We start from the raw sequence: 23,485 nt of genomic DNA on the forward strand, positions 1-23,485 counted from the left end.
TATTCGTGCTGCTTTTCTTTCATCTGCCTCAATATGTAAGTAAGTACATACGTATTTTGGAGCCATGATGATGCTGATTAAGTTTAAAGATTTCGATCACGAACACATTAAAAATTAAATGTTAGGTTAACCGGAGTTGATCGGAATTTTTCATTTAAAATATCACTGCACAACAAATAATGTACGTAGAAATGTATACGAATAAATGTCGATTTGACATAAACAATAAAAGTATTAGGAAATTTTGACATTCGACCGGAAGTCGTGCACATATGTTTACGATATAGGTTGTGTAAAATGGTGCATGCGCAGTTTCTACGGCCTGAATATGTCGGCTGGGTAAAATACGTTAACTGTTATCATGACTGGAACGATTTCCTTTCGTTAAGTTCATTGCTGTTAAATTATTACAAAACTGATCGTAACTTAAAGGTTGAAAGGTACGAATACGATAAATATTATTGATTTAGAAAGTCAAACTCGCCATATTGTAGATTAAAAAATTTAGTAAAGGAGGCCTTATGTCAACTCAGTTCAACATTGAAGGGGCCGACGACGTGTGCCAATATGAAGAAGCTGTTTTCAAAAATCGAAAACACGTCGAAGGAGCCTAACAGTTACATAGGAAAAGTTTTTGTGGTGGGACGTTACACTGTCACTGTCGAAGACATTCTAGCCGAAGGTGCGTCTTATTATCAACCTTGAATACTCATCACCCCTTTCCACTATTTCATTCGTCTGTTCGATCATCTTATGCTTCCCATATACAACTCGTTTATAGAAAACAACAGTATAGTTCATTATGTGATATCGAACATGAACGCCGAACATTAACCGTATTAAACTAAGAATAATTAGTAGTAATGTATATATACTGTTTGATATTCCAACTATTTTAGTTGGAACACTCAACTTCTACATTACATTTATATTAATTTATATATACATAGAGAATCTATTGATGATATTTACATTACGTGAGTGTGAATTTAAAAACTTGTTTTATATGTTTATATGTTTTCTTTGAAAACTTTATTGTACCAGATCCCTGAATTTGTATAAAAGTTAATCAAGTGTATACTTGAATAAAAATATGATATCTTTAGATATGTAGAGGAGATTATGAGTAGATAAGCACAACCAGTTAGTCATAAGAAATTCAATTGAATTTTACATCATATTGTAGCAATAGTCTGGCTTAGGTTATATATTTTTACAATTATCTATTAATCAAAACATCTATTAATATTTGATATCTGCAATCTATCATGACTACATAGTTATATACTGTAATAATATCATTGCAGGAGGATTTGCCATTGTATTCCTGGTAAAATCTTCGAGTGGACGTTATGCACTTAAACGCATGTATGTTAATAACGAACATGATCTCAATGTATGTAAAAGGGAGATACAAATTGCAGTAAGTTTTATATACTTTTTCAACTGAAATAAAATTTTCTTTCGCATAAAAGGAATTGAATCTAGCTTCTACCTGTAAAGCTACATTTGTATTTTTATTTTCAGAGTAACTTGAATGGTCATAAAAATATTATAGGATATTTGGATAGCAGTATCACTCACATAGGTGGAGGAGTACATGAACTTTTACTTTTAATGCCTTACTGCAAATCTCAAGTTTTACAAATGATGAACAATAGGTTAAAAAAATGTGTTAAATAAGTCTGAACAATCACATAAGATATAGAAGAAAATTCGCAAGTACTTACCGACTGAATTATTTACAGGTTACAGACTGGATTTAGCGAGTCCGAAGTTCTGCAAATATTTTGTGATGTTTGTGAAGCTGTATCTCGACTGCATCATTGTCAGACACCGATAATACATAGAGATTTAAAGGTTTGTGTCTATCACATGCTATATTTGTCAGTTATGCCAATAATTCTGTAGCAGTTTTATAATATCCTTTTTTAAATATTTACTTAAAATATTTTTCAGATTGAAAATATATTATACTCTGATACTGGCCATTATGTATTATGTGACTTTGGTTCTGCAACAGCAAAAATTTTAAATCCCAGTATACAGGGAGCAGCGATAGTCGAAGAAGAAATTAAAAAATACACGACTCTCAGTTATAGAGCACCTGAAATGGTTGATATGTATTGTGGAAAACCTGTTACAACGAAAGCAGATATATGGGTAGAATAAATTAAGAATTTCAAATTTAAACAATTTACTCGCGGAAAGAAGCAATAAACAAATAATATTTCATAAATCCTTAGGCATTGGGGTGTTTGTTGTACAAACTTTGTTTCTTTACATTACCATTCGGAGAAAGCACACTTGCTATTCAATCGGGAAATTTTACGATACCAAATCATTCAAGGTTTGTGTTTTATACATTCATATTTTTTGTTTTCATACATTTTATTTTTGATCGTCTTACATAATAAAACTATTACAATTATTTTACATCATACAGATATAGTAGAAGCCTTCATTGTTTGATACGTTATATGCTCGAGCCAGATCCTGATAATCGTCCCGATATTTATCAAGTGTCTGTGATCGCATTCCAAATTCAGGGAAAAGAGTGTCCAGTACAGAATTTACATGTATGTAAATGCGCACGTACTTATTTATTAAATATTTGAATATTTTATTATATTATTTATTTTATATATTATTTATATTATGTATTTTATATTATTATATTATTTATTATTAAATTCAATTTGAAATTGTTATATTTTTCGTATAATATGTTATAAATATAATGCAAAATGCAGATTTATGTTTAGACATATCGTGGACATATCGTGCATATTGCATTTTGTAATGAAATACTTTTATTCTTTTAGAAAGTTCAAACACCAGTTTTGGAATCATTACCTTGTCCGCCTATGGAATCTGAAAATATGAAAAGATCATCATTAGTGAAGACACCAAAACCGACTCCAGTAACTACTGTTGAGGGTACGTCAGTTACACCAAGACAACGACCAAAGGGGCAGGCTGTGAGCACAGGTCCGATAAGTCTAAGCGGTCAGATCGTGAGTCAAATATCTGGTCAAGGAACTCAGACTCAGTCGCAAAGTTCTGTAGGAAATACGATTTCGTATGTTCAAATGGGTCAACAACTTGCTTCGTTAAACGCGTCACAACCTTACTTAGGACAAAATATGCAAGCAAGTGTTCAGCCATTACCAGTGAACTCTCAACCATCTACTCATCAAGTGTCAACGCTCACTCAAGTTTCGCCTCAAGTTTGTTGTACTACGACTAATCAAAACGTTCCCTTTGGAACGCATCAGTCGCAAATCCAAAAATCACAACAGAGTCAGTCACAATGTTCTACGATTAGACGATCTCCTGTAAGTGTTCAAGATACCGTAGGTTCATATTACTTTGATTCACCAGTGGCAACAAACGTGAATGAAGAAAATCTAGAGGCGCTATTTCCACCGTCTGGTAAGAAGATTTATATGCAAAGATTTCTCTAAATTTTTCTTCATTAGATTAGATTGTATCTTATTTACTTTATTATATTTGTATAGGTTATCCAGATCCGTTTAAAGATGATAACAGAGCTATGCCACCACCCGCAAAAATACCACCACCTGTCGCTCCTAAACCTTCTAAAATTCTGCCTAAGGCAAATGTTTCTGCTAGTTGTCCACCTCCAAAATTTACGCCTGTTAATTCGTTAACATCGAAGCTAAATACTCCAACGGGGCCTAATAAAGCTACTCCTGTAATGGTACCAACTTTACCGAAACCAGTCAATAAGACTGAAAGTTTAAGTCAAAATATAAGTTCAAGTACCTCTCCGCCCGATAGTCCGACACTCTCCTCGGTACGTCATAGAAGAAATGTTAGCGATACAAGTGCTTTTAATAAGTAAGTATATACTTTTTTGTTCCACAAAACTAATTTATATCGAAACGTTTGCAAAATTTATAAAACACTTATTTGTTGTTTGTACTATAGAGCATTTGCAAGCGAAACAACACAATTTCTAGCACCGTATGAAGCTTCAGTGAAAGCACGTTCAGAAGATGCTAACACTCCTGAAGTTCTAACTGGTGTAAGACCTTGCCTAGGTTCTAGTGCTTCGCATGTACGTATTGTAAGTACATAAACTGCACTGATTTGTCTTAATAATTTTCTTTAACGTTCATTTGGTATCTATTACTTAATTTTAATTATATCAGTATTGTTGCTATTATCACCATTCTTATTACTATACGCTGAAAAAATGTTTATTACATTACATTATATGTATTATATTAATAATGTATTTAAACATTTTTGGATCACGAATTCATTACTATTTAAGTTCATTAAATGATTTTAAATCGTTTGAATTATATAATTTATTGTTTTTATTTTCTGTATAGCACCCATCTTAAAAACATACAGGGTATACAGTGTCAATAAATATTTTGATACATTTGAAATCACTAAACAGTTGATAATGTTTCTAATTAGGGCGAACTTTCAAGCGTAACTGCTACTGAAGGAAGATCTTTAAGTGCGGATGTAGCAGCTTGGAATCCGTTTGAAGACGTACAACCTTTCAACCAATTAACGGAAGATCATATTTTTGGTGCTGAGTTTGATAAAATTAGAAGGGGCAGTAATGCAAGCATCGCTGGTGTAAAAAGTCGCGAAAGCCTCGTTATGACGTATGCAGAATTACCAGAAGATCCATTTGAATCTGCACCTTTTAGTTTGCCAAGTAAGTACACGTTGTGATTAAATTCATCTTTAATCGAATCTGTTTTTTGAAAAATCATCACTATTAGTTGTAACATAAATTAACATCTCTATACTAAAAAAAATTGACATCTTTATACTACAATGCTTTTTTGTTGTTCGTTTGAAATAGTTGTAACATATTGACGTATTTTTTAGCAGGGAAGAAGAACAAAATTGGATCAAAGACTGCCGCACTTGCTGGAGGTAATGCATAGACTGCTTCGTATACATTCTTATTCCATTTGCCTTTTTCTCCTTTATGAGTCTGTATACAGCAGAGTTTTACAAATGATACGTAATGTGCGTAAGCGTATTAAGCATAATCGATATTTCGTAATCTTCCTTTTCTTTCTCTCTTCTTCCACCCCCTTCTCTCACTCTTTAAATCACGTTCCACCAAGTCGTAATTAAATAGTATACTCAGGGCTGTATAATTCTTCCTTACATTTATGTACAACTTTTTAAATGTAGATTTTTGTCAAAGATAGCAAGACTAGCTTAAGTCGAATCTGCTGTCTAATGTGATACGAATTATGTAATTTATAAAATGATCGATACGTCGAGGAACAAACGTTGCAAAGACGAATCTCTATCAAAAATTATGTTCCTAGATAGACGCGTTTTAAACCTATCTACTAACTACTTACAAATTTATTAGAAGATAATGTGCACATGGGAAAACAATGTGTACAAACTTACCATCTTTCTTGACTTGTATGCTTGAAGATCTAAAGCAAAAGGATAATATAAAATAACTTATTCTCGGTGTACATACATTGAAGACGATCGCAGCAATGCAATTGGGCATGATTATTCTTATAGAGTTACACTACAGCTTCTCTATTCAAGAAACGATCAAGTATTATTTGTGATGACGTAGGAAAAGAGATTTGATTTTGTTAAAGCAAGGATAAAGTATACACAACTATAACAGAAAACAAGAAATTTCTTTATTCTGTTTTGTCGTTAATACTCTGCAATCATATATATATGTACATGATTATGCTATGTATGTAATGTCGGGTACAGAACAAAATTAGTTTCAGCTGGGTCATGACGCACATGATAGAACAATAGAACAATAATGTGTACAAATTCCTTGCAATATACAGGAATAGGATAGTGACCCGAAACGATGATCGATTCTAGAACAAAAGAAACGAGGAAAGATAAAGTGGGAAAAGAGAATATTAAAAGCAAAAGAAGTTATTAGAAAATATTCGACAAGGGTTTGTGTTAGGATTTTCGACCCATAGGTAGGATTCTTCGCAGACAGAGTTAACAGTTAGTCCGCTTTAAGCTGAACTATAATTGCTAACAATAAATGAATAATCGTTATAAAAGTTACCATCATTTCGTACTAACTTAACGAATTACCAAGATAAAGATTACATAAAATTCACGTTCTAATTTGTACGATATTGGTGTCTTTTGTAAGATGTGTTTTTAATAATTGTTCGAATTACCAAAGATAGAGGAATAAGTTTTGACAAATGTCTGTTCTATCACGTACGGTGACGCGAGAAAAAGTAGGGAGAGGGGTGGTAGAATATATAATATTATTGTATAGGCAAGGATGAATCGTTAAAGGAAGAAAAACTGATACATTACACGAGAAACGTGTGTAAAAATTGTAAAGATCGCTGTTGATAAGTATCGATGATGGTTATTGTTATATACAAGGTGAAAAATTTGATTTTGATGTTTGCGAGACACAGAGAGAATTCCAATGTTGCTATATTTAACGAAGGGTTTTAAAGATAATCGGAAAGGGATAATATTACATATTTGATACGTTGATGTCGAGTTCACTTTTTCGTTGTGTGCATTCGAAGGGGAAAATTTGTAAGATGCTAATCGCGATCGTTGCTCCTATCTGATGTATTATTGTATTATTCATGTGTTTATTAAGTAATACACTTGAAGTGTATCGAATGGTGTTTCTCGTGGTTGTATATCTGTAGATAAGTAAAAAGATTACAAATATAAGAATTTAATAAATGGTGGCGATAGTACTGTCCGTAATAAAATATTTCACGTTAGAAACAATTTCACGATACTCGGTTTTCAATTGTTCATACAATATGTGTTACAGTATACTTTAATTTGATTTTTATGCCATGAAATTACACAACTATGTACGTATTTATGTACATATGTATATACCTATCCGAAACAAATTTCAATGTTTATTCATACATATAACTCGAATTATAAATTTGAGAGATTCCAAATAGAAATATACATAGGTTAAATACGGAATTGAGACGGAGAGTAAATGTATATTACAATATCCATTCGTTGTTACATATTATCCCTTTTAACGAATTGTACACGTTATAGTCAAGAAATGCGATGCATTGTAATCTTTAAGTAAACTGTAATGTTAATTAGCGTATTACAGGTATACGTGCATAGGCACAATTAATTTTTCTGTTAAAATAACAGTTTCGTAAGACTAAATAACGAATGAGAGATTTATAACTCTATAAATATGTGTATACATAGCCATATATACATATACACGCAAGCGTGCACGTACATCAAGAGACACATGTTTCACGATGTCAAAAGACAAATTTATATGGTATTGAAAAACATAGTGTGTGTAATATTATCTATCTACTAGTTTAACAAACTTCGATCCGCATAGTGTACAATTTAGAAGGGGTTACGTGAAGTTAAGAGTGCAGTGAATGACTTTACATGAATTTACGGGTAGTTATCGATTTTTTTTCATTCATACATCTCATTCATCTTTTATTGGACACGTATTATTACTATTAATAGTATTTTGGTTTTAAAGCACAAACAAATCGGAAAAATGAAAAAATTAGGAAGTATTAGGAAACTGTCAACCAACGCGGTGAGTTAACAGTAAGCGAAAAGAGGCGAGGGAATCCTTTCTCTTCTTCTTTTTCTCTTTTTTCGATTTTCTTCCTTTTTTTTTATTTCTTTCCTTTCCTATCTATATATATATCCTATATATATATATTTATGCCGTAGAACTTGGTTTATGAGTGAATCTGTCGTATAAACATAGGAAAAGCAATTCTGATAATAGGAGTTCTCTGATGTTTCTCGTTATATATGTTTTTTCATTTATATATAATAGGAATTTACGTTCACATGAGTAGATTTATTTGGCAAAAGTTTATGTAATTAGACATTATGTAATTAAAATTTCGTGATATAATCGGCTGTTCATATAAACGGAGTTCTACTGTAAAAAAGTATATTTATTAGATTGCTTTTCTGTATATACAGCTACGTATAAGAATATAACAATCGATTAACAACTCCACACTAAGTATTGACATACTGAATTTCACTTTGTTTCATGTTTTCTTATTTCTTTGATACATTTCTCTCTATTTTTGTCTGTGTAACGTTCCTTTCCTTCTGTAAATTTTATTCTCGTACTTATCCTTCTTTTTGCTCACGCTGTCTATTTTCTTTCTTGTCTTTAATCTTCTGTTTCCCCACTTACTTACTTCTTGCTTACATCTCTCCTTATTTTCTTTATAATTTGTGGAAACACGTAGTACATATCTGTATTTCCGCGTATACATCGGTATTTTGAATATTTATATGGTAGTTCTACCATAAGTCTTGTAGGTAGTTGCGTCTTGCTTTTCGTTTTTAACTAATGTTAATGGAGAAGCATCAAGTATTTTTTCTTTATTTGTATAGCTAAAATGTCTGATCGTATCGTTTGATAAGCACGTATGTGACTCCGAGCAAGTATTTCTCTGATTTTTGTCTTCACGAACTGCAGATTATATTAAGATGTAAATAGAATAGCAGTATATAGTTGATCGAAATGTTTCTTTAACGTGATATTTTATTGCCACGTCATTACCATTCAAAGCCAATAAAAACTCTTCTCGATAGGTTTTTTCTTTTTTTTTTCCGAATATTTTTTCGTAATTGTCGTTTTTCTTCGTACATATTTGTATTTTATTTCTCACTGTCTGGAACACCCTAATGAGTTTGGGAGGCATATATAATTAATTTTCACTGAATTATCAGTTTATACGTTCACATACAGTAATGTACTATTCTTCGTAAAGAGGCATTAAAAAAGAAGAATTTGTCCCGTGTCGTTTGCCTTCCATTGTGTCTCTGTGTCTTCCGTTTAAGATTTGTGTATAAGATCTAAGTTTTAGATCGTTGTGGTGATAATGATGACACACAATATGATTCAATTTGTTATTGTTCCGATACATTTGCTTTGATCCATCCATCCATTCAATACGCAATATAACGAATCGCACTTATGCATTTACATGCATTTTAATCACGAATGCCAAATGACGAGCACGTAACTCGAGAGCACCATAGGAGGCTGACAATCTTGGACATCTCGTATTCGCTGTATTAAGATAATGTTACAGCAATAAACATGTAAATTACCATATAGTGTATGGACTATTGTTTTTTTCGAATGTAAAACGCAGCAATTCTTTGTCCGTGGAGCAACTCTATTTCATTCTACATATAGAAAAATGATAACATAACTGATCGCAGTACCGCTGCTAGTATTGGGTTGATCGCTTTTATGCTAGACACATGCAATAATATATCATTGAATCATGTTACCTTGACACAAAGATCATTACTGCGTTTTCTTACATATTATCCTTAACCCCCTGAATCTGATTAGGACTGTTCCAGACCATATGGTGACGGTATGAAGTAACACGGTGATGGTAGTAATTAACGTTGTCTAAAATAGAAAAATGAGGGACAGTTGCAAAATAGAAGCGGGGCTGATACCGAGAAAAAAAAGGAGAAAAAGAAGGATGATCAGGAGAGAGGAAGAAGGGGAGGAGGAAGAGAGCAGATAAAAGAAAAGGAACGAAGAAAATAAATACTGACGCTTAATTTTTAGTATATCTGGTGTCGTGTAAGGAGTACGTTAACGTACGTTTAAGCGTTTTAGAAGTACAGTGCACCGACTGTAACAGACCTAATCAGACACAGAATAGGCCTAATATGACTCTTTATTATACAAACCACTTAAAATATTTGATTGTTTTCTTCGTAGTAAGATGGATGAAATTGTTTTATGCGAAAGGCAATAGCAAATATATATATATATATATATATATATATCGAACGTGTAATTTAAGAAGCAGTAGGATTGCAAAGCGCGATGTTTCCGTTTATCTTTCATCATTATGAATGATATATTAAGAGGTTGATAACATGTACGAATCGAAATAACGATACAATTAGAATGTATTGGTATTACGTTAAATGGTTTCTAACATATTTGCGCATATATGTATATGTAGGTAAGTACAAGTTAGTTTCTGCTGTTTTAAACAGAAACGTGGGTGACGGGACGATTTTAGCAAAAGAAACTATGAATGCCGATTATGTACATGACTCTATTGGTAAGAAATATCAATTATCTTGCTGCTATCGTTCTTTCTTCTTTTTTTTTCTTTTCTTCTCTCTTCTTTTCTTTCCTCTTCTTTTTGTTTATTTGTTCCTTTCGCCAGACTGACATCATTACAATACGGAAATGTATGAATCGATATGTTGTCGAGTCGCGACGAAAGTTGTTAGAATTAGAAAAGATACGATAACACAAGTTATGGACACATTCTGTTTTTCAGGCAAGTCGCAATTAAACGGTAGACCAAGAATACCACCGAAACAATGGAACCCGGGATTCGAGCGCCCCGAACTGGACCACAGGATGACAGGAAATAATCCTCCTATTTCTCCGCCATTCGTTCGGGTTCCTCTAGAAGATCGGTCCAAGTACGAAAAGTTAACGTTCAACGCTGGAGACGTATCCAGCGATAGCGACAAAGATTTGTCGCAAGAGCGAATTCAACAAAAGAGAAAAAGGGTGAAGAATGCGATACGCAGGAAGAGGAAAACGCAGAATGTGAACAAAGTCGTGGGTGATTCGACAGGCTCGGCTGGTAATTCGAAGACGCTCGGTAATAACTGGCGTAATCAAAGTATTTGTAACAGCGCCATTAAATTGAATGGTATCGGCGCTGATGGGTACAGAAAGCATAATAATATTCGAAACGGAAGTAACAAAGGAGAAATACAGGAGGAAGGAGAGGAGGTGCAGGAGGAGGGAGAGAGTATGAAAAAGGAAGAAACAGAAGGAGGAAATAAAAGAAGAGAGAAAGAAGAAGAAGAGGAAGGGGAAGCTGAAAAGGATGAAGACGAAGAAGAAGAGGAAGAGGAGGAGGAGGAGGAGGAAGAGGAGGAGGAGGAGGAGGAAGAAGAGGAAGAGGAAGACGACGATAAAGATAACGATGACATAGATGATAACAATAACGACAACGACAACGAAAAAAGAACTAATGAAAACGATGAAAAATATGAGGGGATAAACGAAGCAACCCCGGATGGTATATATAGAGTTTGTGGTTCTCTTCATCATTCGGAAAGAAATGTTGTTACTACGAGTGAACAAGATTACAGAACGAAAAAGTCGAAGAGGTATTATCGAGAAGAGCGATCGTCGATTAGTCCGGTAAATACGGATCCAGTTGTCGGCCATCAATATGGAGAGAAGCCTCTTTTGCTCGATGACGAACTTGATCCGGAACCGAAACTCGATTACTCTTATGGCGATCCATTCGTTATGGATGATCGGTATGGGTCAAATTATCAGTCGTTCAACGACATCGGTTCGTCAAAGAGAATCGAGAAGACGAAACTCCTGAGCGACGTATTATGGAAATTCGACAAGGACGTTTTCGCGTTAGCTCCGTTTCCAAAGTCGTCCAGCTATTCGAAAAAAGGTAACGATTTTCAAGAGAGTAATCAATTTAAAAACGTAGCTCCCGCTATCTTTGACGTGACGGCTCCATCCGAGACGGTGACGGATGTAGAAAACAAGTTGCTTTCTACAGGAAGATGTAATTCATCCTGGAAGTGTGCAAATGTCACGAAAACAGAGGGATTCACGAACATCGACTTGTTATCCGGAGAAACGCAACGATCTCCGGTTACTAAGGCAATCTCGATTGTTCGCCGAGACTCTGAACGGAAAAGGAACACGATGCAGAATCAAATAAAGGAAATGGATCAAGATGATGAGATTAAAGCGGGAGGAGCAGGAGACCGAGAAGAAGATGAAGAAGAAGATAAAGCGAGAGTAGCGATAATCGAAGAGAAAGAGAAAGAAACGGAAGAAGAAAAAGGAGAAAATAAAGAGAAAGATTTATTTGGTTCATCACCGTTTAGTCCGAGCAGTTTTGTAATAAATTCATTTGATTTTAACAGTTTACGAAACGTTACGGAGCAACCACCGAAACAATCGGCAAAAATGACGTTTGCGAATCAAGAAGAATCGTACGATGATTACACTCAAGTGTCTGTCCATCCCATTCAAGCCCAGCAATCTTCGCCGAACGTTTGTCATTTGAAACAAGCTATTACTACTGCTGCAGCGGCAGCATCATCGACTACAAAAACAGTATTGAACTCTAAATTTACCGATGTCTCTGCGAATAGCGATTATTCGCGTACGTTTTTGGATGCTTCGAAAGATCTTTTTGGTTCCATTCCGTTCGACGAATTCGCATCTTTACAATTAAACGAAGAAAAAAAGAGATCGGAGACTCGCATACCATTTGTTCAATTATCGTCATCGTCATCGTCATCGACGCAACTGCGCCAGTCGCAGCCACAGGAGCCGGGTTTCGTTGGCGAAAACTTAGACGCGATGCTATTAGATAAAGCACAACCGCCGATCTCTGATCGAGCAACATCTACCTTACAAGAGGTATATACGATTAAATCGGTTCATCATACTGCTCGAATCACTGTTCAAACGATGAACAGTGTATCGAAACCAGATGTTGCGTCGGATATTGTTTCACCCATGTCACCGGAACCGTTGGTTGTTACCGATGACGATCACCACGATATGCCAAGACATAAAAGAGAAAAATCTAATAAATCGGAGAAGTCGAAATATCATTTGATCAGTGAGATTCATAGCGATATTAGCGATGTACTGTCATCGTCGAAGCTAACTCACAAAAGTAAGTCGACTTGTTACGGTAAAAAAACACCAAGAGCGAAAAAATGTTCTGTCGTTAGCACAGCTGCTGGTTTCAGTAACATGAGCTTCGAAGATTTTCCGAGCGACGAGAACGAGGAAAGACAGATTAGGAATACGAAAATCGCGCCGTTCGAAGTAATAAGAGAACCTGAAAAACGATTCGGTTCGTTGAAGAGGAGAAGCAATCCTTTCACTTGAGACTCGAAAATAATGTGAATAGAAATTACCGTGAGTCTATCACACCTGTCGGAAGGACATTATATTGACATCGATCCGCGTAGAGACTCGACGGTTACATTTTTTCATTTATTTTCAAGCGAAGTGCAAAGCATGGAGAGAGTAAACTTTACAAAACGATGTATTTTGTCGATATTTGCATCGATTTACATTTTGTAATACTGACACTCTCCGTTATCACATGCGATCAACTTTCCTTTCCTCTCAGTTTCCCTTTTGCTTCTTCTCCTTTTTTCCTTTTTATTGTACATGTATAAAACGCTATGTGATTTGTATATAATATCGTGCGGACGTATCGTACGTAGCTGTAGTTAGCGATCGAAATAATAAGCAACAAAATTTCGTTCCATCCTTGTAACGATTCAAAAAATATATTCTGTTATGGTTCTCGCTCCATTTGGAGAATCTTTGCTTTAAAGAACAATCTCCTATATATATTTACCTTTCAATTAAAATCATACGCTGGATCAATGTTGCTAATATATATCTTTTTAATCAATATATGTAATTAATATATATAATTTTAATCAAACTCTTGAATTCTGTGAAAAAATGGAATACCATAAAAAGAGAAATAAATAAGAGTAAATAAAAAGGTAAGACAGTGGGGGAAAAGGAGAAAGGAGTCGAATAAAGAAAGCTGATGTATCTATTTTTGTAGCTATGTGTTTTCACTATGCTTGAATAGCTTTCTGCTACTGCTAGTACTAGTACTACTACTACCACCACTCCTACTCTTGCTACACTACTCCTAGTCCTACTACTACTACTATACTACTACACTACTTCTGTTGCTACCGCTACTATTATTATTATGATCTGTCAGATCATAGAAACGATGCAATATTTCGTAGAATAGAAGTACAATGTCAATGATACACGTTTTTAGTTAACTTTCTGTCGATTGTTTATGTTATGCATCTTCTAATCTACATACTACTTTTACAAAAAGCCAATCTTAAGAGAGAGAAATACCGAATTATGTTGTATGCTATACATCATAAGTAATGGCATAAAGAAAACGAACACCGAACATGTAATGGAATACGAATGGAGAAAATATTTTTGAATTTATTTCATTAACGCGCGCGTGTGCCCACCCCCTTCCTTTTCTCCAGCACGCGTTACCAAGTAAATTGACATCGCGATGCAAGTTAGTATATGTATAAATTTGACAATTATATACATATACATATACTACATATACTACATTAAGATTGATAGGTGCACGTGCAGCTTAAAAATTACTGAATTAAACGTACGATCAACATAGTGTCTACGAATTGAAGAAATCTTTTGCTGGTAACAGTTTTTATGTACGTTTGTATACACGTGTATACGTAATATTAACACATTCCATGCGTAAGACGTGAACGTACGCGCCATGGGAATTTCTTATATTTTTGCGGATGGCACCTGAATAAATGGATACATGTTGTAGAAAAATCGATTTCCGCCACTAGAGATCCCCTTCGATTTTGTGTGCCGCATTGAATGTGTTAATAAGATCCTAAGCAAGTTGCGATATATTAAAAAATTATCGCATCATACAATACATGTAGAGAATGATTTTAGAGATTAGTAAAGGCTACATTAAAACGAAGAGGATCGGTGGGTAATTATACACAAAATTATCTTTCTATGATATCCTTTAAACACTGGTATAGTATTGCCTTCTTTTTCTTTCTTTCTACTTCGGATTATGCAATGATTCATATCATTTTTGTACAACGATGAAGATTCTATGTGACTTTTCTTGATTCAAATCTATAAGTAAAAAGGTGCAAGCTCCCGAAGTATGATAAGTAACTATTGCGATATGTCATAACAATAAGTGTTTGATATATAGGTGTACGAGTGAAAATGTTTAGGGAAACGCGCATTTGAGGATGTTTGAAAACATGTTAACGCGATCATCATGGCTGTATCGACAATGGTGTAAAAATATCTGCTCAACGATCATCTCATTCTTTGCGTAGTCGCTGCAAAAAATACAATACGTTCGAAAAATCGGTCACGTTGTAAACATATTATTATTATTAGTATACATGTCGCTGCTACGGAAACAATGATTTTGGGCATTGTGGCAGGAATGATCAGTATGCGCTGAGATCAAAGTTGTTTCAAGTAGGTTTCAAATAGAAGATAGAATTTATAGTTACCTTCTTAGTAAATGAGCTACGATTGTAGCCGCAATTTAAACACGATCCTGATAATGAGTGCCGTAACTCGATGCATTGATTTATATTAAATCTAAATAATTGATACATCTTAAATCTACGACGATTGTAGCTTAAAACTGATTGTGCGAGTGGATGAGTGAGGAAGCGAGTAAGGGAGAGGGGAAGCGATAAAATAACTATTATTGTAAATATTAATAACATAGTATTACTCGCCATAATGGTAAAATTGGAAAAGTAATTGTTTCAGTATAGCAAATATATTTAATGTTTTCTTCTACCATTCTTTTCCTCCGTTTGTTATCGTTATCATAACGTTTAAGGAAACATTACGTTATCGTAATGTTAATTAAGAAAATGCATCGAAATTCTTTTCCATGTTGTAGTCACAAACAAAGAGGAAGGAAAAGGGAAGTAAACCAGACAATATCGTAAAGATGTTTGTATAATTATTGTGTATACAAGACTGTGTAAGTACACATTTATGTATATGCACATTTATATACATTTCTCATTACATGCTTACATGATAATATTTCGATTCTTGCAAGAAAGAACTATAAAATATAGTCCTTAGAATAACATATATACATATATCATGAGTTTTAAACTTGACGAATTTGTAATTTTCGGGTGATAGGGAAACTGTTTAATTTAATATGCAAATTTAAATTGACATAATATGTCTTGCAAATATTATTTCTAAATATGTATTCGAAAATGTTAGTTTTTCCAGTATTGGAATATTAAATATGACAAAATAAATTAATAATTTAAAATATTCTTGGTATTTTTATCTTAATTTTCTATTAAAATTAATTTACATAATATAGATGTACGTATATTAAAGAAATGTGTAACTCTATATTTTGTATTTTCTTAACGAAAAATAACTATATTTTGAGCATGTTGTCAGTTACTTTAATAATCTAATAATTAGTGATCCTGGTCCACTGTTGTCATACGATGATTAGCACACTTTAAAATATTCGGAAATATGTTATCTATTGTGTGCGTCCTGTACTAATAAAAGGATAAATAATACATATATATATATATATGTATGTATATATATATGTATATATTCTGATACTTAGGTAAGATAATAAATTGTTAACATTCACTTTGCAGTAACATTGTTTTTTTATAAAACAGTATTTTTTTTACAAATTATTATTAGCAAAACGTCTTGCTTTTAGTGAACAAATATTTAAGAATGTAATGTATTGATTCTCTAGAAAAATCAAACATCATTTCCATGCTTGCTTTTGCGCTTTCTGGGATGCTAGTTTCTTTGTGATGTACGACGAAATTAAAAGCGCTGCCAATACTATCACAATAAGATAATAATCAAAATCTTCTTTCAAAACGTCAAATGTTTTAGACGGTGCCACACGTGTGTAGAACAAGTCTGCGAACATCGTATTACATACATAATTACTTGTAATTTTCTAATTGTAATACATTACTAATGGGTTAAATGTATTAGTCCCTCAGTGATTGATAAAGTTACGGTAAAACAAAGTTGTATCTCAAAGTACTTACCAAGACCGTGTACAAAAACTAAGCAAGTACTTTCAAGGCCACTAGGACTAGTATGAATGCCGGAAACCCTAAAGACGCTTTGGTTATAATTAATTATTGCATCCATATGAATAGGTATTTCTGGCATATATGGTATGACACCTTCTTCGCGTATTTCGGGATTAATAGGCCGCCGTGGATCTACCATCATCCACGGTAATTCCAATACTCCGCCATTAGCTAGGGCCACTAATACGTATAAAAAGTAATTTATAAACAATTATGTTTTCCTATTTATAAATTATTAGTACAGTACTATAGTACTAATTATAAAGTATTAGTCATACAATTCATACACATACCTATGATGTGTTTACTCGTGATACCTTTCTCTGTAATAGTTTCCCGCATAGATTCTATTGCTGCTGGGAAAATAAAAGCTTGTCTTTCTACAATTGGCAACTTAGTTGTAGCTAACGATGAAAACACTAGAATAAGATATTGAATTTATAATATTTAATATAAACAAGAACAAGGATATGAATCAACATAATTATAATAAAAAATGGCGTGAACAATACCTGTGGTATTACTCTGTATTTTTCCTTCATATAATTCTAAACTAGCAATTTCTGTTCTACGACTCTTTTCGTTAAAATAACTGTACACTATCCAATTTTCTGAATGCACAACATGGACTGGACCACGAACTCTCTTGTGCATAATAGAAAATATCATTGCTCCAGACACCACGTCCAATAAATATAAATTAAGCGTATCTGTAAGTCGTGAATTATTTTTAAATTAGTTATATATATGATATGGAACTTCAATAATTACAATATTCTTATACAGCAGCATAATAAACGTACCTTTATGAGTGCGTCCAACACCCTCAGTTACAATTGCGACTAAGTTAGGATTAATATACTTATATAGAACTGATCTATCACTTAGAACCCTACCCTGGGAATGAACACGTTCAATTGGATTTTTCGATACGACGTGTGTTATTCTTTGGTTTTTTGGTGACAGCAGTAATTCCCATACTTTATGAGAAATGAGTTCCTAAAGGATGATATTAAGATGAATATTTAGAAAGTTTGCTAAATAAGCTTATACATACTTGAGCTGTACTATATGATAAAGAATATCCAGACAATATTCCAGTTGTTTGATCAGCAGTAAATATATATGTATTTTTAGCGAGTGATGCAGCAATTGCAGTTGCACCTTCAGGATATACATGAGCTTTATCTCGTGTGTCAAAAATAAGTATGCCTCGCAGAAAATCATCCGTCGTTACATGAAGTAACATAGATTGCTTTATTCTATATCCTAATTTTATTAAACCATCCAATGGTTGACCAGTAATCGGATTAAAAGTATATACAATTCCTTCTCCCGTTTGCTAAAATATTTAAAATCAAATAAGAGATCTATTTATATTGAATTAATGTTTTAATGCATACAATACATACTTTATCCTCTGCCAATAACGCACATTGTGGCGGATATGGAAAATGTCTGCTACCACGTTGTACGTATAAAATTATTGCATCAGATCTTTTATTGAAACCTCGAATACCTCGTACCCTAAGTTGCCAAATAATTTCACCTTTTCTAGTTTCAATACCATATAACTATAAATATATAAAATCAAGGATTAACATTAAATGTTTGGTTTGAATTAAATGTATATAATATATGTTAATTAATCAATGTAAGTATATTTATTTTCATACTTTTCCTGTTGATGTAACGAGTACAATCATTTTATGTAAACCAAATTTATCTCGTACTAAATCAGTACGTTGATTGGATTGTTGAGGTGTGAGACTTAATATGGATTGGAAGAATGTTCTTGCTTGTTTAAGTTGAGAACTGACTCTTCTAAACATCATGCTCAATACATCCCCTAGATATAACACAAAATTATAAAATATGTCAAATGTGTAATATTAATATTGTAAATTATTTTTTTATAACATATTTATCATAAAAAACAAAGGAACAACAAACTTTTTAACTGCAAACCTAACAAACAACTACAATATTAATAATATATGTTAATAAAAAATTACAGTAAAGCACAATTAAATTTACAAGTATAATAATAATTATTATCTTTTTTTATCATTCATGCATAGTGCTTCAATATTCTATTTGTAAGGCAAATTTAAACATACTGTTGTATTAAAAAAGTTTATATTAATATACTTTATATTGTCATGCAAATAATAACATTGTAGGAACTTTCATAAATAGCAAAGATAAAAATATTTACTAGTCTGCATTTAATTCGTTTATATTTTCTTGAGCTTCTAAAGAAAATTAACGTGCCTATAAGACTAATAAACAGCAGGAATAAAGTAATTTTCAAACCAGCCTTTGCTGCTCCACTACTTACATGAACTGTCTACATCAATACCTGCCAGCAGCCATTCACAAAAGAAATGTAATTAATACAACATAACTAATACTTTTCTTATTAAGATATAAGTTGAGAATATATAATGTGATTTATTTATTGTTGTGTGTGTTACAATTAAACTGTATCATTAAGCTGTTTAATACGTTCTAAGTAATAATATAGAAACGAAGACAATAATACAAATAGTTTTTAATCAGAATATTACTTTTATACAAGTACTACTTACTTGCATTAAAAAATGATTTACTTCTGACAAATATCAAAATATTTATATCAAATATAAGAAATGTTGCAATTAAATTACTTATAACAGATAGACACTTATTACAAATCTCAATGTGAATCTTTAATATTATAATTATCAATTTTTATAATATTATTTTTTAATATCTCGTTTAATGATCTTATACAAAAATATTTAATTTATTTTATCATAACGTTTGCTGTGCCTTAAAAAATATGATAAGCATATGTTATAGTTTATACTTACTCTCTTTCTGATCGAATTCTGTTTCTATTTCTTGATCTCTATCTGACATAGGTAGTTCTATAATCTCCACTGCTACAATGCTAGCAAGTGCTTCTTCCCTAGCCCACACTAATTTATTATGCTGTAGCAGCGCAACACTGTGATCTTCTGAAGCTAATAAATGACGGCAAGTTACACCTTTTGTTTGTCGAGGACAAACAGAAGCCATAATTGTTGGTGAGAGTAGTGAATTATGCGTTACAACGATAGATAAATTTGGCATAGGTTTTGATGTTAAAAGTTCTGAAGCAACAATTTCTGTTACCTAGAATTATATCAATAGAAGTTCTCAGTATTTTTGTTAATTAATATTCAAAAAATTTTTTTTAATACAGTTAAATTTTAAAATACTTACTCCATTTTTATAAGTTGTTTCTAAAAGCACTTTTTCATTATCAACTGAAACAATATAGAGCATAGAATCTTCTGCTATATCCCTTTGGATAGGAACAGGTACCTCTCCAACAAGAAGAATACGTTTCCGTTGGTTATTATCTGCGCTAATTGATACAACAGGTTCTTCACCTAACACTGATTCTAAATGATATGGACCTTGCGCACCAGCACCAAATATGGTATTTATTGTAACTGATTGCGGTTGAGAATGTGTATCAAATAAATGTACCAAAAGCAATATAGCTAATGAACTGTCTCCTTTCAAGCAAGCTAAATATGGAGCTGCTAAAACACATCTAAAAGACAAAAAGTTATAAAAATTTTATTACGTAGGAATTTTAAATATACCGAGCTTTTTACTAACATAACATATTTCTACTTTATAAAATAATTTCTTACTCTGTTTCTTGAGTTATAAATGGTGCTGAGACCCTTCTTGTTTTCAATTTATCTCCTGTTTTACTGTCATAGGATGTTACTTCTACGCCACTATTATAAATTGGTAAAATATGGTGTAATGTTCCATCTTTTATATGCCATTTCACATCTTTAATTCTGTATGAAAAAATGATTTTATTAGTAACACCAGTATACGTAATGTAAAATATTATGTGCTGCTGAAATATAACATTTATAAAATTATCGTATACTTTCATGTTTAGAAAGAAATTATTTTATAGAAATTGACCATAATTAGGAAATGAAATATTTTTGAATACAAAACAAGATATATTTTAATATATGAAACTTAAAAAGATCTGAAGCAGTTTATATTAGTTGCTTAACGAATTCATCTTGTTTCAGAGTAAAAAATCTTTCATTGTCTTGTTCTATTGTATTACGTTTTACAAAATCCTTTACAGATTTCTTTACACTGGAACTACCTGGTAAATACGTAATAACGTAAAGGTAACATCAAGTGTAATAACATATTACTGTGAGATATAATCATGTAGTATGTAAAAAGATATTATTGATTGTGCATTAAATACGGATAAAGAAACCTGTTAGCACTGTACAATCCCAGTGTAGAAAAGGATATAAATGGTGAGAAACGTCTGAAAACCAATAATGATAATTACATTTTATTTTGTATATTATAACTGTTTCATGAAAACAAATCTTGTTAATAAATCTATAACATTAATATTAAATAATATAAAAATTTTCTTTCAACGTTCAAACTATCTTTGAAAACGATTAATTATCTATAATTATCTATAGAATATCAAATAGAAGTATGTTTAATTAAAATATATAATATTAACAAACCTATCGTGATTTTGTTCAGCAATTGGCCATTCATGAAGTATATGTCCAGTAGCCAAATCCCATGCACGAACAATAGCCGGTACACCTCCACTTACAGAAACAAGATCTCCATCTGCAATTCCACCCAATGCTCGAATCCGACCTGCATATCCTTTTTCTAATACACGTCTCCATAGTATTTGTCCTAAATCAAAAGATTATGTCTCCCTATCTTTCTTATAATTTATACTTTTATAGTTTACATGTACGTATGATATCATATAATCACATTGCAAAGGAATGTTTAATAAAATTGTAATAAAATACTAAATTTAAAATGATAAATTGTAAAAATAGCACAGACAAATGCTACATACTTTTTGATCTTTTCGGCTAATTTCAAAGATTTCAATTAAATATGATAAATTTATATTCACACGTATATGTAAAATTAAACAAATGAAAAAGTTTCGCATATCTAATCGAAACGGCTTTACGTCAATGTTTATAGCCCACCTGACTTTAGATTTAGCGCAGCAATAACATTTTCTTCAGTAGCAACAATAATCTTTTTTGCGGTCGAGACAGTATCAAAACTGGCGAATTTAATTTTGCCGACATAATTCTGTTTCCTGCAAGCACAACGGCAAATGGTTCATTGAGAATGATTCGACACAACTGATACGCTGTCAAATCATGGTAACATGCTACTGCATTATTTAAGAGATTCAGCATTGTAAGCAACGTTTGTTCAAGGATTCCAAATAATTTACCAGTCAAATTTTCCAACTTGATCTTCGTACAGACACAGAGACAAATTAAATAGTCCGACCAGTATGATAAGATATTGTAATATCTGAACATCGATTAAAAACCGGTTGATGTTCCCTCTAAAACTCCATACGAACGGAGCCATGACGATAAGTGTGAACGTATCAACGTATTAATCCATCCGCTTACACAAATTTCTTCCGCACCTGATGTATAACCATTGGTAGTGTAAGCGAACGATGGTCACCTCATATAAAAACTACGTATTTTTTTATTATTTTTATAATGATTTCTATTTTGTAGTACATAAAGAAAAGAAAAGATAGGGGACATTTAAAAAACCAACGATCGAATATATAATTTATAGAGATCCATTTTGTAATGTATAAAATTATGTTACAATTGTCGTCGATAAACAATAATATTTATGTAAATTATTAGCAATTATATACATTGCAGTTTTAAATATGATAAGAAATATTTACAGATAAGTTTTAATTAGTTAATATGTTTGGTATTAATAAACAATGTAATAGAACAGATAACAAATTTTTTTATAAATCCTTGGAATAGGCAAATATGTATTTATATTTCATATATTACAAATGTTTTTTATTCTGTTTCTATTAATCTGTATATCAATTTTTACATTATCGACGGAGTAAATTTCAATAGTTGAGACATAATATATATACATACTAGACCATATCAATGGTCTATTCAGATTGGCGGGAATATCCGGTGCTATTTGAAATTATTTTTAGCGATGGATGAAAATCTTCATATTTAAATAGTTTAAAGTAAAATTGCAATAATTAGACACATTCTCTATAATTATTACCTTGAAACAAGTATTCTCCAAATTTTTTACACTTCTATAAGTATTATTATTTAATATTTTTGCTTATAATAATTTTCATATTTGCAATGTAAAGTAAAAACTATATATAGTAACACAATAATTTATATTCACAAAAATTTAATTGTCAGTAAAATTTCCAGCATACATTACTGGTTTAAAATTTCGTCATAAGAAATAGCAATAGTATAATGCAAATATATAATATTTATACTATTTTTTCTCCTGGCTAGTAGTAACAACGTTCATGATAATTAAAAAGAAAAATAAAATTATATATAGTTATTTTTTTCAAATATAATTGTTATATTTGTGAAAACTTACAATTCGCATTAATATCTTTAAACAGCATAAGAAATTATTTTCTTTTGGTGGCTCAAAGTATAAATTCAATTTACGAAGTCATTGGATATTCTCTTAAATACCATTTGGGAAATTTTGCAACGGAAATATTAAATTTTAAACACATACATTCAGCAAATTAAAATTTTATGATTTTATATTAATTTAACTTACATCGATAATGTAG

The 23,485-nt window shown here is 32.1% G+C and overlaps 2 protein-coding genes across 7 annotated transcripts; one reads left to right on the top strand and one right to left on the bottom strand.

Annotated features, from left to right (window-relative positions):
- The first annotated feature begins 160 nt into the window (after nucleotides 1-160).
- Nucleotides 161-15,470, top strand: LOC117204055. Of its 5 annotated transcripts, none has more exons than XM_033441057.1 (14): nucleotides 161-440; nucleotides 495-682; nucleotides 1,308-1,423; nucleotides 1,528-1,661; nucleotides 1,749-1,860; nucleotides 1,960-2,163; nucleotides 2,247-2,350; nucleotides 2,447-2,579; nucleotides 2,826-3,435; nucleotides 3,522-3,864; nucleotides 3,955-4,093; nucleotides 4,456-4,705; nucleotides 4,882-4,929; nucleotides 10,353-15,453. In XM_033441057.1, the coding sequence occupies exons 1-14, from the start codon at nucleotides 298-300 to the stop codon at nucleotides 12,971-12,973; spliced, it is 5,145 nt and encodes a 1,714-aa protein (XP_033296948.1). In that variant the 5' UTR covers nucleotides 161-297; the 3' UTR covers nucleotides 12,974-15,453. The 5 variants fall into 5 exon arrangements, with proteins under 5 accessions (XP_033296948.1, XP_033296949.1, XP_033296950.1 ...); XM_033441058.1 differs by having other exon boundaries at nucleotides 534-682; XM_033441059.1 differs by having other exon boundaries at nucleotides 301-440; nucleotides 509-682; nucleotides 10,353-15,470.
- A 601-nt stretch (nucleotides 15,471-16,071) lies between these two features.
- On the bottom strand, nucleotides 16,072-22,309 carry LOC117204056 (ER membrane protein complex subunit 1). Of its 2 annotated transcripts, XM_033441062.1 has the most exons (15): nucleotides 22,100-22,309; nucleotides 21,843-21,958; nucleotides 21,348-21,531; nucleotides 20,475-20,630; nucleotides 20,035-20,371; nucleotides 19,641-19,944; nucleotides 19,127-19,147; nucleotides 18,462-18,634; nucleotides 18,198-18,359; nucleotides 17,843-18,127; nucleotides 17,589-17,784; nucleotides 17,298-17,495; nucleotides 17,079-17,204; nucleotides 16,738-16,965; nucleotides 16,072-16,603 (listed from the first exon to the last, which is right to left on the bottom strand). In XM_033441062.1, the coding sequence occupies exons 1-15, from the start codon at nucleotides 22,240-22,242 to the stop codon at nucleotides 16,443-16,445; spliced, it is 2,790 nt and encodes a 929-aa protein (XP_033296953.1). In that variant the 5' UTR covers nucleotides 22,243-22,309; the 3' UTR covers nucleotides 16,072-16,442. The 2 variants fall into 2 exon arrangements, with proteins under 2 accessions (XP_033296953.1, XP_033296954.1); XM_033441063.1 differs by lacking the exon at nucleotides 19,127-19,147 and having other exon boundaries at nucleotides 16,323-16,603.
- Nucleotides 22,310-23,485: the final 1,176 nt, after the last annotated feature.

The sequence above is a fragment of the Bombus bifarius genome, unplaced genomic scaffold (genome assembly GCF_011952205.1).
Source record: "Bombus bifarius isolate JDL3187 unplaced genomic scaffold, Bbif_JDL3187 scf7180000007977, whole genome shotgun sequence".
Classification (NCBI taxonomy): domain Eukaryota; kingdom Metazoa; phylum Arthropoda; class Insecta; order Hymenoptera; family Apidae; genus Bombus; species Bombus bifarius.

Excerpts from the sequence above, each read along its gene's own strand:
- LOC117204055 (XM_033441057.1), top strand. The coding sequence starts at position 298 with ATGGTGCATGCGCAGTTTCTACGGCCTGAATATGTCGGCTGGGTAAAA. Across the intron at positions 1,424-1,527 it reads AAAGGGAGATACAAATTGCA|AGTAACTTGAATGGTCATAA; the intron begins GTAAGTTTTATA and ends TTTTATTTTCAG. Across the intron at positions 4,930-10,352 it reads GACTGCCGCACTTGCTGGAG|GCAAGTCGCAATTAAACGGT; the intron begins GTAATGCATAGA and ends TCTGTTTTTCAG.
- LOC117204056 (XM_033441062.1), bottom strand. The coding sequence starts at position 22,242 with ATGGCTCCGTTCGTATGGAGTTTTAGAGGGAACATCAACCGGTTTTTA. Across the intron at positions 19,945-20,034 it reads AAACAACTTATAAAAATGGA|GTAACAGAAATTGTTGCTTC; the intron begins GTAAGTATTTTA and ends ATATAATTCTAG. Across the intron at positions 17,205-17,297 it reads AATACAGAGTAATACCACAG|TGTTTTCATCGTTAGCTACA; the intron begins GTATTGTTCACG and ends ATCTTATTCTAG.